This window comes from Lissotriton helveticus, chromosome 12 (assembly GCF_964261635.1).
Source record: "Lissotriton helveticus chromosome 12, aLisHel1.1, whole genome shotgun sequence".
NCBI lineage: Eukaryota > Metazoa > Chordata > Amphibia > Caudata > Salamandridae > Lissotriton > Lissotriton helveticus.
In genome coordinates, this window is record NC_136073.1 from 30,143,846 (window position 1) to 30,158,354 (window position 14,509).

Below are 14,509 nucleotides of genomic sequence, written 5' to 3' on the forward strand. Positions count from 1 at the left end.
GTTGGGTGTATGTGTTCTGAGCATGCTATAGGAGTGTTTATGTTGTCTCGGTGTGATTGTGGGGATTGGTCGCATGAGGTGCTGGGTGAGGCACAATGAGCATTAACACAGGCAACAAACCACGCAAGTCCAATGAATGAGGTGAAGGACCAATAACAAACCCGAAGGGACCCAGAGAGCTGCTGTTTTTATGGGTCGGCAGGGCTGACTTTTTGATGCATCTGGGTATGTCCTTTGCAATGAAGGGGTTGCCAGGCCGGTGTCTTTTGTCCAGATTTCTTTTCTATCTCCCTCCCCCCTGTTTGCACCTCCTCTTTTTCATCAATCCTACCTCTAGACACCTAAGTCTGATAGAATGTGACTGATTGCAAATAAAACTCCCAAAAAAATACACCTTAGAGTGTTATCAAATATTTATTTACCAAAGTGTCGCAAATGTGTTCCGCATGTATTTTTGACAGTGTTGTTTTTCTGATTAAATGTAAATCTTGCGAGAAAAAAACTTGCCAAAATCAGTTTTAGCAGATAATTAATAACCGTCTTTATTATGATTCAAAATAAACTTGAGAACTATATGGTCTTAAAAGGGAAAATATGAGCAGAGCACGTTTCCCTTCCACTCCAGAATTTATTTCAGAACAAAAGCTCTATTTCTAACGCAAATATATTAACAATTTCATCCATTTACAAAAGTGTTAGAAATATTAGGCACAATTTCGCTTGCTAGGTAGGCAATATTTCCCCAGTTTTGCATGCCTTTAGAAGTACACACTTCCTAGCCACATCGCTCGGAGGGATCAGTCACTTTACTGGTACATGATTATTGCATTATGTGTTACAAAAAGTGCGGAAAATTCTCACAATTTGCTTTTGCGTAATTATTTGAAATTTAGCAAAAAAAATGTAAATGAATAATCAGCAAGTAGCACAATATTTTAGTGCAAAATGCGTCCTCATGTCTATTTTGGACACGAGGTCGCATTTTGAGCTAAGAAATAATAAACCACAAGCGCGGTGATCACCAGCCACACATTGTGGTGGTTTTTGTGCTCCGGCACAAAAATTTTGCCATCATATGGCATAATGCCATAATTGCAGAAATGTTGCTTAACAAGCGTAACGTGAAATTTGCTACATTATGTGAGATTACGTTGGCATAATTGAAATTGGCCTAGATGCAATGTTGACCTTTCCAAAGTGTTTTTGTGCACTGCATCGCAACAATGCCCTCCTCCACCCAGAACCTTGCTGTGTGCAGTCATGACTCGTTAAGCAGAGGAAGTAAATATGATAGTACCCTGGCCAACGGTGCAGTGTTATCATGCACATATGAGGGATGTGTGAAGTTGAAATGTTTTTCCTCTTTCTTCAAAATTTTGCTGGCTTCACGAATGTCACAACTGATGCAAAGTTTAAATCGTGAGAGGAACAAGTCAGCAAAACTAATTTTGTAGAAAAAAGCTCGCAACAAAACATCTCTAATAATAATAATAATAATAATACTGCCATTTGTAGAGCGCGAACAGCTACCTCCGAAGAGGTGTTAATGGGAGAATATCTGTCAAAAACATTTTGTGTGAGAAAATTCTTTTGCAAATAGTGAAGTTTGCAAAACCTAGCCACATTCATGAATGCGAACTTCGTAAACTTGATAAAACTTCGCAGACAAATATTCAATATCACTCATCCCTTGTAGGGATGCTGCCATTAAAAATACAGCAGATGGGACTCCTAAACCCTGATTGGTCCAGGCCACAAGATGAACAGTGTTTCTTCAACAACAGTGTCTCAAATTGGTCAGAGAGAAGAGTAATAGTGGCGTATCCATGGCTTGTTTCACCCCTGATGGTGAAAGTATATTTTCCAGATGAGAAGGGGCGTGTCTCTCCCATGTACTGAAACCTTCGGAAGGGCAGTTCTTAGATAGATTGGTACCCGCTGTGGGATCTACTTCGTCCGATGAGATACGCCACCACCACGATAATGATAAGCACAGCCAATATCACCCCAACGATGATGGGCACGACCATACTGGGTTGGTCGGTGAGGCAGTGGTCCGCTGTGGAAGAAGGAGAGAGGTCAGAATTACTTATTAGTGCAGTGGACAATCTATGGATGAAATTACAAAACCTTGTCCCTCCCCCCACCTCCGGTGTTCTAGTGCAAACTTGTCTACAAAACACAAGAATGCAACACATGGAGAGGGAAACATGAAGCCACCCGCAGGAGTAGACGAACGCAAGCCTCCTCAACTCTGCTGCAGAGGCGGTGTGTGCCACTGGCAGGGGCCTCACCCAGCGGGTGTGGAGTTCAGGTTTTCATCTACCCGTGGAAAAAGGGTCGAGAGGCAAGAGATATCTGTACACTTGACAAATGGCAAAAGTAGCTTGACATATATTTCACAAAAAATACTCCAATATCACCGTACCGGGACAAATTGGCTGGTGGTGCGTGATTTTAGGAAAAACTACACTGTAGATGGTAGTGAGGATTATGCAATTAACCACTCAAGGTATGAGGGCCATGCTAGTCTTGTCCGTGTGCCTGGGGGGATGAAACTAGTTCTTTTTAATTACCCTCACACACCCTAGTGGTGTCATGCTTCATCATCGGGTCACCCCGACCCCTAAAAGTTGAGGTGGGCTCAACCACAGTGTTGGGTAGCTCTTCAGATAGATGAAGGAATGGTGACTTAAAGATAAAAAACCTCAGTCAGACCCCTGGTTTCCCTTTATGCTTGGATCTGGCTGGGTCAATAACATTCTAAAAACGGTCTATTTTGGATTTTAATGGTCCTAAGACCCTAGTGCCGACATGTTTCAGTCCGAAGGGGCCATAAAGGTCCAGGACTTTCTTCATGGATAGAGATGGACCCCCCTCTATGTGTAAGGAGTTATAGGAAGGAAGATCCCTATCCTATTCGTGTGGCGAGGGGAGACACAATTGTTTATATTGATAATGCTGTCTTTTTGTGATTTTGCCCCACAGACAGAGCCTGGCAACACAGAGACACTATTCACACACACGAGGAGAAGCTACTCTTCCCTCGCCACACGAATAGGATAGGGATCTTCCTTCCTATAACTCCTTACACATAGAGGGGGTTCCAGTGAGTAGATTTTCTTGCATGTGAAATGCCACCACTATGGTGTAATTTTTGGTGTGAGTAAATCACTTTGTGGGTGAAACTTCACATTTTGTGAATGCACAACAAGCTTTCACACATCTCAGTTCAACTTAAGTGTGCATATGCTCTGAGAATCAGACCCTTAGAGTCCAAACATGCATCCTGCCACAAGTCCAGGTCCCAGCCTGCCTCACCTACTTTTAGTAACAGCCACCAAGACATTAATATCTCACAAAGTATTAGCAGTGGGAATTAAATACAGGGTGGTTGAGGATTATTGTACAAATGAATGTTACCAAAACAGCTTTACACCATATTGGTGCTCTTACATTCAACTTCTCCTTTTCCACAGTGTGAGACAATGACAATACAGGAAATGAATCAGAGTTTAGCAATAACACCTCCCAACATGACTCTTGGGAGGAGATTCTGTAGGCCTGTTGTTCCACCAGGGTCTGGTACCCAAAGCTAATGCTTTTGGAAGGAATGTGCGGTGCCCAAGCGGCTGCCTTGCACATTCTGTAGATGGTCCCAAGTCACTACAATAAAAGTAAACCTTCTTTGAAAGTTTATTTTCTACTTGCTGGAGCAAGGAGTATAGTTAGATTATCACTGGAAGATACAGAAACTATTCATCTAAAGTTAATGTCTAACACCTCCCTAGGAAAAGACTGATCCCCATAGTGGTTAAAAAAGAATCAAGGCTTCCTTGAGACCAGTAGCGGTCCATATAGGGCGTGCTGCCGAACGGTGACGTGGAGCGGGGGAGGGGCAGGGTGGAGGGCAGTAAACACCGGAATACGGATGCGATGCACAAATACAAATGCGATGCAGCGCGCGCAACGAAATTCATGTTATTGATTTAAATGTCTACTTACAGACATTCATCCGTATTCTGGTGTTTACTAACCCCAAACCCTGCCGCTCCCACACCCCACGTCACCGCCCGGCAGCATGCCCCATATGGGCCTCTACTACTTGAGTCCTTTATCCAGTCCATGTAAAATATCAGCAGCTCGTCGATGTCCAGCTCATGTAGCACTGTTGTGCAGCCTAGTGAAAAAAGTAGGCAGACAGATCTCCTAGTTGATGTGAAAGTTCGAAAGTAAACTGAAAACAAAGAAGGTGATAATCATCTTTCCATAATGCACCATAGGGATTCAAATAGTTGAGTGATTTGCGCAAATCTATAGCCACGAAAGACTACGTACCATTTCACCAGCTCACCATCTCTTGTTGCCATGGTTTCAAACATGAAATAAACCAGTCTGGCTAAAAGAATAATCCAAATGTGCTGTGCCAAGGAACGCACCACAGTTAGAAATGGGCACACCCAGTTTGAGATGGCAACATAATGCTTCCCTAGGCACAGAAATGTACCTATTGATTCAAATAATGGCCGGATAACCTGTGGGGATTAGTGTGTGGGCTGTAAAATGGGCTAAAATGAGTTCAACAACAGTGAGGCGTGACGTGAAGCAGGCGTGCACTGAGCGAATGAAAATCCATCAACAGTGACACGTGAGGAGGCAACTAGCCATGCAATGGATGAATTTAGTCCATTGACTGTGGGACATGTGGGGGGCAATCAGTCATTCAATTGGAAAGTGAGTCCATCAACAATGAGGCATGGGAGGACCTCCAGTCATGCAATGGGCGAATGAAAGTCCATCACATTGAGACATGATGGGGCAACTATTCAAGCAATAGATGAATGAGAGCCCATCATCAGTGAGGCATGTGGTGTCATCTCTCATGCGATGGATGAATGAGAGTCCATCATCAGTGAGGCATGGGGTGTCAACCTCTCATGCAATGGATGAATGAGAGTCCATCATCAGTGAGGCATGGGGTGTCAACCTCTCATGCAATGGATGAATGAGAGTCCATCATCAGTGAGGCGTGGGGTGTCAACCTCCCATGCGATGGATGAATGAGGGTCCATCATCAGTGAGGCATGGGGTGTCAACCTCTCATGCAATGGGTAAATGAGGGTCCATCATCAGTGAGGCATGGGGTGTCAACCTCCCATGCGATGGATGAATGAGGGTCCATCATCAGTGAGGCACGGGGTGTCAACCTCTCATGCAATGGGTAAATGAGGGTCCATCATCAGTGAGGCATGGGGTGTCAACCTCCCATGCGATGGATGAATGAGAGTCCATCATCAGCGAGGCATGGGGTGTCAACCTCTCATGCGATGGATGAATGAGGGTCCATCATCAGTGAGGCATGGGGTGTCAACCTCTCATGCAATGGGTAAATGAGGGTCCATCATCAGTGAGGCATGGGGTGTCAACCTCCCATGCAATGGATGAATGAGGGTCCATCATCAGTGAGGCATGGGGTGTCAACCTCTCATGCAATGGATGAATGAGGGTCCATCATCAGTGAGGCATGGGGTGTCAACCTCTCATGCAATGGATGAATGAGGGTCCATCATCAGTGAGGCCTGGGGTGTCAACCTCTCATGCGATGGATGAATGAGAGTCCATCATCAGTGAGGCATGGGGTGTCAACCTCTCATGCAATGGATGAATGAGAGTCCATCATCAGTGAGGCCTGAGTGTCAACCTCTCATGCAATGGGTAAATGAGGGTCGATCATCAGCGAGGCATGGGGTGTCAACCTCCCATGCGATGGGTAAATGAGGGTCGATCATCAGCGAGGCATGGGGTGTCAACCTCTCATGCAATGGATGAATGAGAGTCCATCATCAGTGAGGCATGGGGTGTCAACCTCTCATGCAATGGATGAATGAGGGTCCATCATCAGTGAGGCATGGGGTGTCAACCTCTCATGCAATGGATAAATGAGGGTCCATCATCAGTGAGGCATGGGGTGTCAACCTCTCATGCAATGGGTAAATGAGGGTCCATCATCAGCGAGGCATGGGGTGTCAACTTCTCATGCAATGGATAAATGAGGGTCCATCATCAGTGAGGCATGGGGTGTCAACCTCTCATGCAATGGATAAATGAGGGTCCATCATCAGTGAGGCATGGGGTGTCAACTTCTCATGCAATGGATGAATGAGAGTCCATCATCAGCGAGGCATGGGGTGTCAACCTCCCCATGCGATGGGTAAATGAGGGTCCATCATCAGCGAGGCATGGGGTGTCAACCTCTCATGCAATGGGTAAATGTGGGTCCATCATCAGTGAGGCATGGGGTGTCAACCACTCATGCAATGGATGAATGAGGGTCCATCATCAGTGAGGCATGGGGTGTCAACCTCTCATGCAATGGATGAATGAGGGTCCATCATCAGTGAGGCATGGGGTGTCAACCACTCATGCAATGCATGAATGAGAGTCCATCATCAGTGAGGCATGGGGTGTCAACCTCTCATGCAATGGATGAATGAGGGTCCATCATCAGTGAGGCATGGGGTGTCAACCTCTCATGCAATGGATGAATGAGGGTCCATCATCAGTGAGGCATGGGGTGTCAACCACTCATGCAATGCATGAATGAGAGTCCATCATCAGTGAGGCATGGGGTGTCAACCTCTCATGCAATGGATGAATGAGGGTCCATCATCAGTGAGGCATGGGGTGTCAACCTCTCATGCAATGGATGAATGAGGGTCCATCATCAGTGAGGCGTGGGGTGTCAACCTCTCATGCGATGGATGAATGAGAGTCCATCATCAGTGAGGCGTGGGGTGTCAACCTCTCATGTGATGGATGAATGAGGGTCCATCATCAGCGAGGCATGGGGTGTCAACCTCTCATGCGATGGATGAATGAGGGTCCATCATCAGTGAGGCATGGGGTGTCAACCACTCATGCAATGGATGAATGAGGGTCCATCATCAGTGAGACATGGGGTGTCAACCTCTCATGCGATGGATGAATGAGAGTCCATCATCAGTGAGGCATGGGGTGTCAACCTCTCATGCAATGGGTAAATGAGGGTCCATCATCAGTGAGGCATGGGGTGTCAACCTCCCATGCAATGGATGAATGAGAGTCCATCATCAGTGAGGCCTGGGGTGTCAACCTCTCATGCGATGGATGAATGAGAGTCCATCATCAGTGAGGCATGGGGTGTCAACCTCTCATGCAATGGATGAATGAGGGTCCATCATCAGCGAGGCATGGGGTGTAAACCTCTCATGCAATGGATGAATGAGGGTCCATCTACAGTGAGGCCTGGGGTGTCAACCTCTCATGCAATGGATGAATGAGGGTCCATCATCAGTGAGGCCTGGGGTGTCAACCTCTCATGCAATGGATGAATGAGGGTCCATCATCAGTGAGGCATGGGGTGTCAACCTCTCATGCAATGGATGAATGAGGGTCCATCATCAGTGAGGCATGGGGTGTCAACCTCTCATGCAATGGGTAAATGAGGGTCCATCATCAGCGAGGCATGGGGTGTAAACCTCTCATGCAATGGATGAATGAGGGTCCATCATCAGTGAGGCATGGGGTGTAAACCTCTCATGTGATGGATGAATGAGGGTCCATCATCAGTGAGGCATGGGGTGTAAACCTCTCATGTGATGGATGAATGAGGGTCCATCATCAGTGAGGCATGGGGTGTAAACCTCTCATGTGATGGATGAATGAGGGTCCATCATCAGTGAGGCATGGGGTGTAAACCTCTCATGTGATGGATGAATGAGGGTCCATCATCAGTGAGGCATGGGGTGTCAACCTCTCATGCAATGGATGAATGAGGGTCCATCATCAGTGAGACATGGGGTGTCAACCTCTCATGCAATGGATGAATGAGGGTCCATCATCAGTGAGGCATGGGGTGTAAACCTCTCATGCGATGGATGAATGAGGGTCCATCATCAGTGAGGCATGGGGTGTCAACCTCTCATGCAATGGATGAATGAGGGTCCATCATCAGTGAGGCATGGGGTGTAAACCTCTCATGCAATGGGTTAATGAGGGTCCATCATCAGTGAGGCATGGGGTGTCAACCTCTCATGCAATGGATGAATGAGGGTCCATCATCAGCGAGGCATGGGGTGTAAACCTCTCATGCAATGGGTTAATGAGGGTCCATCATCAGTGAGGCATGGGGTGTCAACCTCTCATGCAATGGATGAATGAGGGTCCATCATCAGCGAGGCATGGGGTGTAAACCTCTCATGCAATGGGTTAATGAGGGTCCATCATCAGTGAGGCATGGGGTGTCAACCTCTCATGCAATGGATGAATGAGGGTCCATCATCAGCGAGGCATGGGGTGTAAACCTCTCATGCAATGGATGAATGAGGGTCCATCATCAGTGAGGCATGGGGTGTAAACCTCTCATGCAATGGGTTAATGAGGGTCCATCATCAGTGAGGCATGGGGTGTCAACCTCTCATGCAATGGATGAATGAGGGTCCATCATCAGTGAGACATGGGGTGTCAACCTCCCATGCGATGGATGAATGAGGGTCCATCATCAGTGAGGCATGGGGTGTCAACCTCTCATGCAATGGATGAATGAGGGTCCATCATCAGTGAGACATGGGGTGTCAACCTCTCATGCAATGGATGAATGAGGGTCCATCATCAGTGAGGCATGGGGTGTCAACCTCTCATGCAATGGGTTAATGAGGGTCCATCTACAGTGAGGTGTGGGGTGTCAACCACTCATGCAATGGATGAATGAGGGTCCATCATCAGTGAGGCATGGGGTGTCAACCTCTCATGCAATGGGTTAATGAGGGTCCATCATCAGTGAGGCATGGGGTGTCAACCTCTCATGCAATGGATGAATGAGGGTCCATCATCAGTGAGACATGGGGTGTCAACCTCTCATGCAATGGATGAATGAGGGTCCATCATCAGTGAGGCATGGGGTGTCAACCTCTCATGCAATGGGTTAATGAGGGTCCATCTACAGTGAGGTGTGGGGTGTCAACCACTCATGCAATGGATGAATGAGGGTCCATCATCAGTGAGGCATGGGGTGTCAACCTCTCATGCAATGGGTTAATGAGGGTCCATCATCAGTGAGGCGTGGGGTGTCAACCACTCATGCAATGGATGAATGAGGGTCCATCATCAGTGAGGCATGGGGTGTCAACCTCTCATGCAATGGGTTAATGAGGGTCCATCTACAGTGAGGTGTGGGGTGTCAACCTCTCATGCAATGGATGAATGAGGGTCCATCATCAGTGAGGCATGGGGTGTCAACCTCTCATGCAATGGATGAATGAGGGTCCATCATCAGTGAGGCATGGGGTGTCAACCTCCCATGCAATGGGTGAATGAGAGTCCATCATCAGTGAAGCATGGGGTGTCAACCTCTCATGCAATGGGTAAATGAGGGTCCATCATCAGTGAGGCATGGGGTGTCAACCTCTCATGCAATGGGTTAATGAGGGTCCATCTACAGTGAGGTGTGGGGTGTCAACCTCTCATGCAATGGATGAATGAGGGTCCATCATCAGTGAGGCATGGGGTGTCAACCTCTCATGCAATGGGTTAATGAGGGTCCATCATCAGTGAGGCGTGGGGTGTCAACCACTCATGCAATGGATGAATGAGGGTCCATCATCAGTGAGGCCTGGGGTGTCAACCTCTCATGCGATGGATGAATGAGAGTCCATCATCAGTGAGGCATGGGGTGTCAACCTCTCATGCAATGGATGAATGAGGGTCCATCATCAGTGAGGCATGGGGTGTCAACCTCTCATGCAATGGGTTAATGAGGGTCCATCTACAGTGAGGTGTGGGGTGTCAACCTCTCATGCAATGGATGAATGAGGGTCCATCATCAGTGAGGCATGGGGTGTCAACCACTCATGCAATGCATGAATGAGGGTCCATCATCAGTGAGGCATGGGGTGTCAACCTCCCATGCAATGGATGAATGAGGGTCCATCTACAGTGAGGTGTGGGGTGTCAACCTCTCATGCAATGGGTTAATGAGGGTCCATCATCAGTGAGGCATGGGGTGTCAACCACTCATGCAATGCATGAATGAGGGTCCATCATCAGTGAGGCATGGGGTGTCAACCTCCCATGCGATGGATGAATGAGGGTCCATCATCAGTGAGGCATGGGGTGTCAACCTCCCATGCAATGGGTGAATGAGAGTCCATCATCAGTGAAGCATGGGGTGTCAACCTCTCATGCAATGGATGAATGAGGGTCCATCATCAGTGAGGCCTGGGGTGTCAACCTCTCATGCGATGGATGAATGAGAGTCCATCATCAGTGAGGCATGGGGTGTCAACCTCTCATGCAATGGATGAATGAGGGTCCATCATCAGTGAGGCATGGGGTGTCAACCTCTCATGCAATGGGTTAATGAGGGTCCATCTACAGTGAGGTGTGGGGTGTCAACCTCTCATGCAATGGATGAATGAGGGTCCATCATCAGTGAGGCATGGGGTGTCAACCTCCCATGCAATGGGTGAATGAGAGTCCATCATCAGTGAAGCATGGGGTGTCAACCTCTCATGCAATGGGTTAATGAGGGTCCATCTACAGTGAGGTGTGGGGTGTCAACCTCTCATGCGATGGATGAATGAGGGTCCATCATCAGTGAGGCATGGGGTGTCAACCTCTCATGCAATGGATAAATGAGGGTCCATCATCAGTGAGGCATGGGGTGTCAACCTCTCATGCAATGGGTGAATGAGGGTCCATCATCAGTGAGGCATGGGGTGTCAACCTCCCATGCAATGGATGAATGAGGGTCCATCATCAGTGAGGCATGGGGTGTCAACCTCCCATGCAATGGGTGAATGAGAGTCCATCATCAGTGAAGCATGGGGTGTCAACCTCTCATGCAATGGGTAAATGAGGGTCGATCATCAGCGAGGCATGGGGTGTCAACCTCCCATGCGATGGGTAAATGAGGGTCGATCATCAGTGAGGCATGGGGTGTCAACCTCTCATGCAATGGATGAATGAGGGTCCATCATCAGTGAGGCATGGGGTGTCAACCTCCCATGCAATGGGTGAATGAGAGTCCATCATCAGTGAAGCATGGGGTGTCAACCTCTCATGCAATGGGTTAATGAGGGTCCATCATCAGTGAGGCATGGGGTGTCAACCTCTCATGCAATGGATGAATGAGAGTCCATCATCAGTGAGGCGTGGGGTGTCAACCTCTCATGCAATGGATGAATGAGGGTCCATCATCAGTGAGGCATGGGGTGTCAACCTCTCATGCAATGGATGAATGAGGGTCCATCATCAGTGAGGCATGGGGTGTCAACCTCTCATGCAATGGATGAATGAGGGTCCATCATCAGTGAGGCCTGGGGTGTCAACCTCTCATGCGATGGATGAATGTGAGTCCATCATCAGTGAAGCATGGGGTGTCAACCTCTCATGCAATGGATGAATGAGGGTTCATCTTCAGTGAGGCATGGGGTGTCAACCTCCCATGCGATGGATGAATGAGAGTCCATCATCAGCGAGGCATGGGGTGTCAACCTCCCCATGCGATGGGTAAATGAGGGTCCATCATCAGCGAGGCATGGGGTGTCAACCTCTCATGCAATGGGTAAATGTGGGTCCATCATCAGTGAGGCATGGGGTGTCAACCTCTCATGCAATGGGTAAATGAGGGTCCATCATCAGTGAGGCATGGGGTGTCAACCTCTCATGCAATGGGTGAATGAGGGTCCATCATCAGTGAGGCATGGGGTGTCAACCTCTCATGCGATGGATGAATGTGAGTCCATCATCAGTGAAGCATGGGGTGTCAACCTCTCATGCAATGGATGAATGAGGGTCCATCATCAGTGAGGCATGGGGTGTCAACCTCTCATGCAATGGGTAAATGAGGGTCCATCATCAGTGAGGCATGGGGTGTCAACCTCTCATGCAATGGGTGAATGAGGGTCCATCATCAGTGAGGCATGGGGTGTCAACCTCTCATGCGATGGATGAATGTGAGTCCATCATCAGCGAGGCATGGGGTGTCAACCTCTCATGCGATGGATGAATGAGGGTCCATCATCAGCGAGGCATGGAGTGTCAACCTCTCATGCGATGGATGAATGTGAGTCCATCATCAGCGAGGCATGGGGTGTCAACCTCTCATGCGATGGATGAATGAGGGTCCATCATCAGTGAGGCATGGGGTGTCAACCTCTCATGCAATGGGTAAATGAGGGTCCATCATCAGTGAGGCATGGGGTGTCAACCTCTCATGCAATGGGTGAATGAGGGTCCATCATCAGTGAGGCATGGGGTGTCAACCTCTCATGCAATGGATGAATGAGGGTTCATCTTCAGTGAGGCATGGGGTGTCAACCTCCCATGCGATGGGTGAATGAGAGTCCATCATCAGTGAGGCATGGGGTGTCAACCTCCCATGCGATGGGTAAATGAGGGTCCATCATCAGTGAGGCCTGGGGTGTCAACCTCCCATGCGATGGGTAAATGAGGGTCTATCATCAGTGAGGTGTGGGGTGGGTCAACCTATCCTCCAGTGCCAGGAAACAAATTTGGCATTCGTTCCTGCATGGGACTTGGGGGGTTCTCTCTACTGCTTGCCTCACTACATTTGACAAGGAAGTCAGTCGACCACTGCACATGCTGAGTTCCCCCCATTCTCTCCTCTCGCTCCATTTCAAAGCCTGCAGATCAGCAGTACTCAACTTGAGGTCTGTGTCAAGAGATGCTGTTCTCCATGTGGTCTGCACTACATACATGTTCCCCTACTCTCCTCCCATCCCCTAGCATGCTCCCCTTGACCCAGTTTACTCCCTTACAGTCTCTAGATAGGAAGCGCTCACATGGGCTCTCGCCTTGCGCGCTGCTCTTCTCTGCTATTGCTCAAGTGAGAAGCTTGAACCCCGGCCATACCTCCCTTTAGCTGTGCTGGGCTAGACTTTTTCGTTTGACATAATTTATTCTGAGGATTATTTCGGCTAATTGAACTAATCACCTATATTGTACATAACGTCAGCAACTCTGTTATGTTGATACCTAACCTTACTTTATCTTATCTTATGCTATCTTTTCTCATGTTGTGTTATGTTATCTTCTCTTATGTTATGTTATCTTTTCTTATCTTATCTTATGTTTATGTTTATGTTTGGGGGATTTATTAAGCGCTCGTATACCAAACTGTCTCTTTTTGATGTGAGCGGAGGGAGAGCCTTCCAAGGAGCTCTAGCAGTAGGCTTGAGTGAACAACCATGTTTTCAGTTTTTTCCGAAAACTGGTGTACTCAGGTGTAAGTCTGATGCCTATCGGCAAGGAATTCCAAAGTGTGGGGCCAAGTACCGAAAAGCGAGAGCCACCCATTCTCTTACGCTTAAATCTAGGAATAATCAGCATATTCATAATGGCTGTTCTAAGGTTTCGTTTAGGTAAGTACCTTGAGATCTTTGTGGATATAAATTTGGGGCCCGTCTCATAGAGTGCATTAAAGACCATGCCACCAGTCTTGAACATGGACCGCTGAGTCACAGGGAGCCAGTGTAGCTGCTTCATTAGTGGCTTAGTGTGAGGGTGTCTCGCTTGCTGAAAGACCAGCCTAGCCGCTTGAGTTTGGATCAACTGCAGCCTATGGGTTTGATTGGCAGGGAGCCCTAAATAGATGGCATAGGCATAGTCCAGCCTGGACATCATCAGGGCCAGCATGATAACTATGCTTGCCTCACTGGTGAAAACTTTTCTGATTTTCTTGAAGGTCCTCAGGTGATACACACAAGATGAGGTAACCAGGTTGATCTGTTCCTGCATGGATAGATTAGCATTTATTTTAATCCCTAGACTTTTGACAGAATTTTTAGGGATAGGTGGAGTACCCAATGCAGCTGGCCAGTGTGCTGGCGTCCACTGATCGAGCCTGTTGTTGGAGATAACTATCTCTGTTTTTTCAGAGTTTAATTTGAGATAGTTGTGACTCATCCAATCTTTAATGAAAAGCATACCCCAAGATGCATCAAGAACCCATTTTGCTATTCCTTAATAGCGAAAAATAACGATTCGCTATTAACGAATAGCAAAAATGCAATGCATGAAGAAATCACTAAAAAAATAGTGATTTCTTAAAATTCCTTAATTGCGACTCGCAAATTGCGAGTCACAATTAATGAATACCTCCCCATTCATTCCTATGGGCCTAGAGGCCCATAGGAATGAATGGGAAGGCATTCTCAATTTGCGAATCGCAATTAGCGAATCGCAAATTGAGAATGCGATTTCAAGAGTGCAGGGGTGTCCAAAGGACACCCTGTTGCACCCCTGAAATTGATCTGTGCACATATGTTGCGCACACATGCCCTTAAGGCATGTGTGTGCGCAACATGAAACTTTGAAAAATGCACTTTAGTGCATTTTTCAAAGTTTTTGCAAATTACCATGAAGTTCAACTTCATGGTAATTTGCGATCCCTATTAGTGAAATCGCTATTTTTTAAACTTTAATGCATTGCATTTAAGGAATCTCAATT

The 14,509-nt window shown here is 47.5% G+C and overlaps 1 protein-coding gene across 1 annotated transcript in view; it reads right to left on the reverse strand.

Annotated features, from left to right (window-relative positions):
* Positions 1-395: 395 nt before the first annotated feature.
* Positions 396-14,509, reverse strand: part of CD68 (CD68 molecule) — an 89,182-nt gene continuing 75,068 nt past the window's right edge. The window contains exon 6 of the mRNA XM_078671580.1: positions 396-2,059. Coding sequence (XP_078527706.1) covers positions 1,920-2,059 — 140 coding nt within the window. The 3' untranslated portion in view covers positions 396-1,919. The remainder of the gene's footprint in view (positions 2,060-14,509) is intronic.